The following is an 818-nucleotide window of genomic DNA, read 5'->3' on the forward strand; positions in this document are numbered from 1 at the left end:
AGGCTTACCCAAATTAAAATTTTCATACTGTTATCTTTCTATTTAATGCCTCCAGAGGATGGCCGTCAACTGGCAATCGTTCTTGACATGGTCTGAGAGCTGTGCAACGACTGTGTGAGCCTAAATGCACGTTTTGTCCGCATTTGGCATGTTGACGTCAGTTTAACAATCAACAAACCATGGCTTGGCACTTGTCGGTTCCATTTCCGGTCTGTTTCATTCTGGCCTTCTCAAGTTGGATGTACGGCTATACGTTAGATAGGAAAACAAACTTACATGGTCCCACACTTACAACGAAAGGCTAGATTGCAACAAGAACTATATCAGAAGAAAAGTGAAATCATTAACCCAGCTGCCAGGGAGAAAGGTAAAAAAGACTTACACGGTGCATGGGTCCCACAGTTTTGTTTCCCTCACTGCATGTTTCATGAGAGTTGACTGCTTGCTGAAGTATAACCTAACCTGCAAGGATAAGTGTTATAATTAGACCAATACAGAAAGAAATGAGAGAAATTCATACTGGCAGGTTGTCGTTGAGGCAAGATCTGTTGAACTGTCCCACTTTAGAAAGGCCGCAATTTCAAGGAGAGTTGGAGGGGGGGGAGATAAATGAATACTTACCAGATGTATTGTGATATGCAGCTAAGATGTGGATTGTGTTTCAAATTGGTTGCTATCTGAAAGTGATACCCAAAGTTTGTGGACAAGCATGGGGGTAGATAGGGGCACGGTTGGTGGGGGACCATGAGGGTAAGATAGGTGGAGAAGAGNGGTGGCAACCCACCTATCCAATCGGTATCAACGAAGGAGGTGAGCCA

At 43.9% G+C, this 818-nt stretch overlaps 1 protein-coding gene across 1 annotated transcript; it reads right to left on the reverse strand.

Moving 5' to 3' along the window:
- Positions 1 to 457: 457 nt before the first annotated feature.
- Positions 458 to 818, reverse strand: LACBIDRAFT_306263 (uncharacterized protein; the record flags this gene model as incomplete). The annotated part of the gene is made up of 3 exons (XM_001891051.1): positions 458 to 462; positions 521 to 561; positions 622 to 818. Coding segments are annotated over 3 exons (243 nt in total), but the record flags the coding sequence as incomplete, so codon positions are not given.

This window comes from Laccaria bicolor, genomic scaffold, assembly GCF_000143565.1.
Source record: "Laccaria bicolor S238N-H82 LACBIscaffold_309 genomic scaffold, whole genome shotgun sequence".
Taxonomy (NCBI): Eukaryota; Fungi; Basidiomycota; class Agaricomycetes; order Agaricales; family Hydnangiaceae; genus Laccaria; species Laccaria bicolor.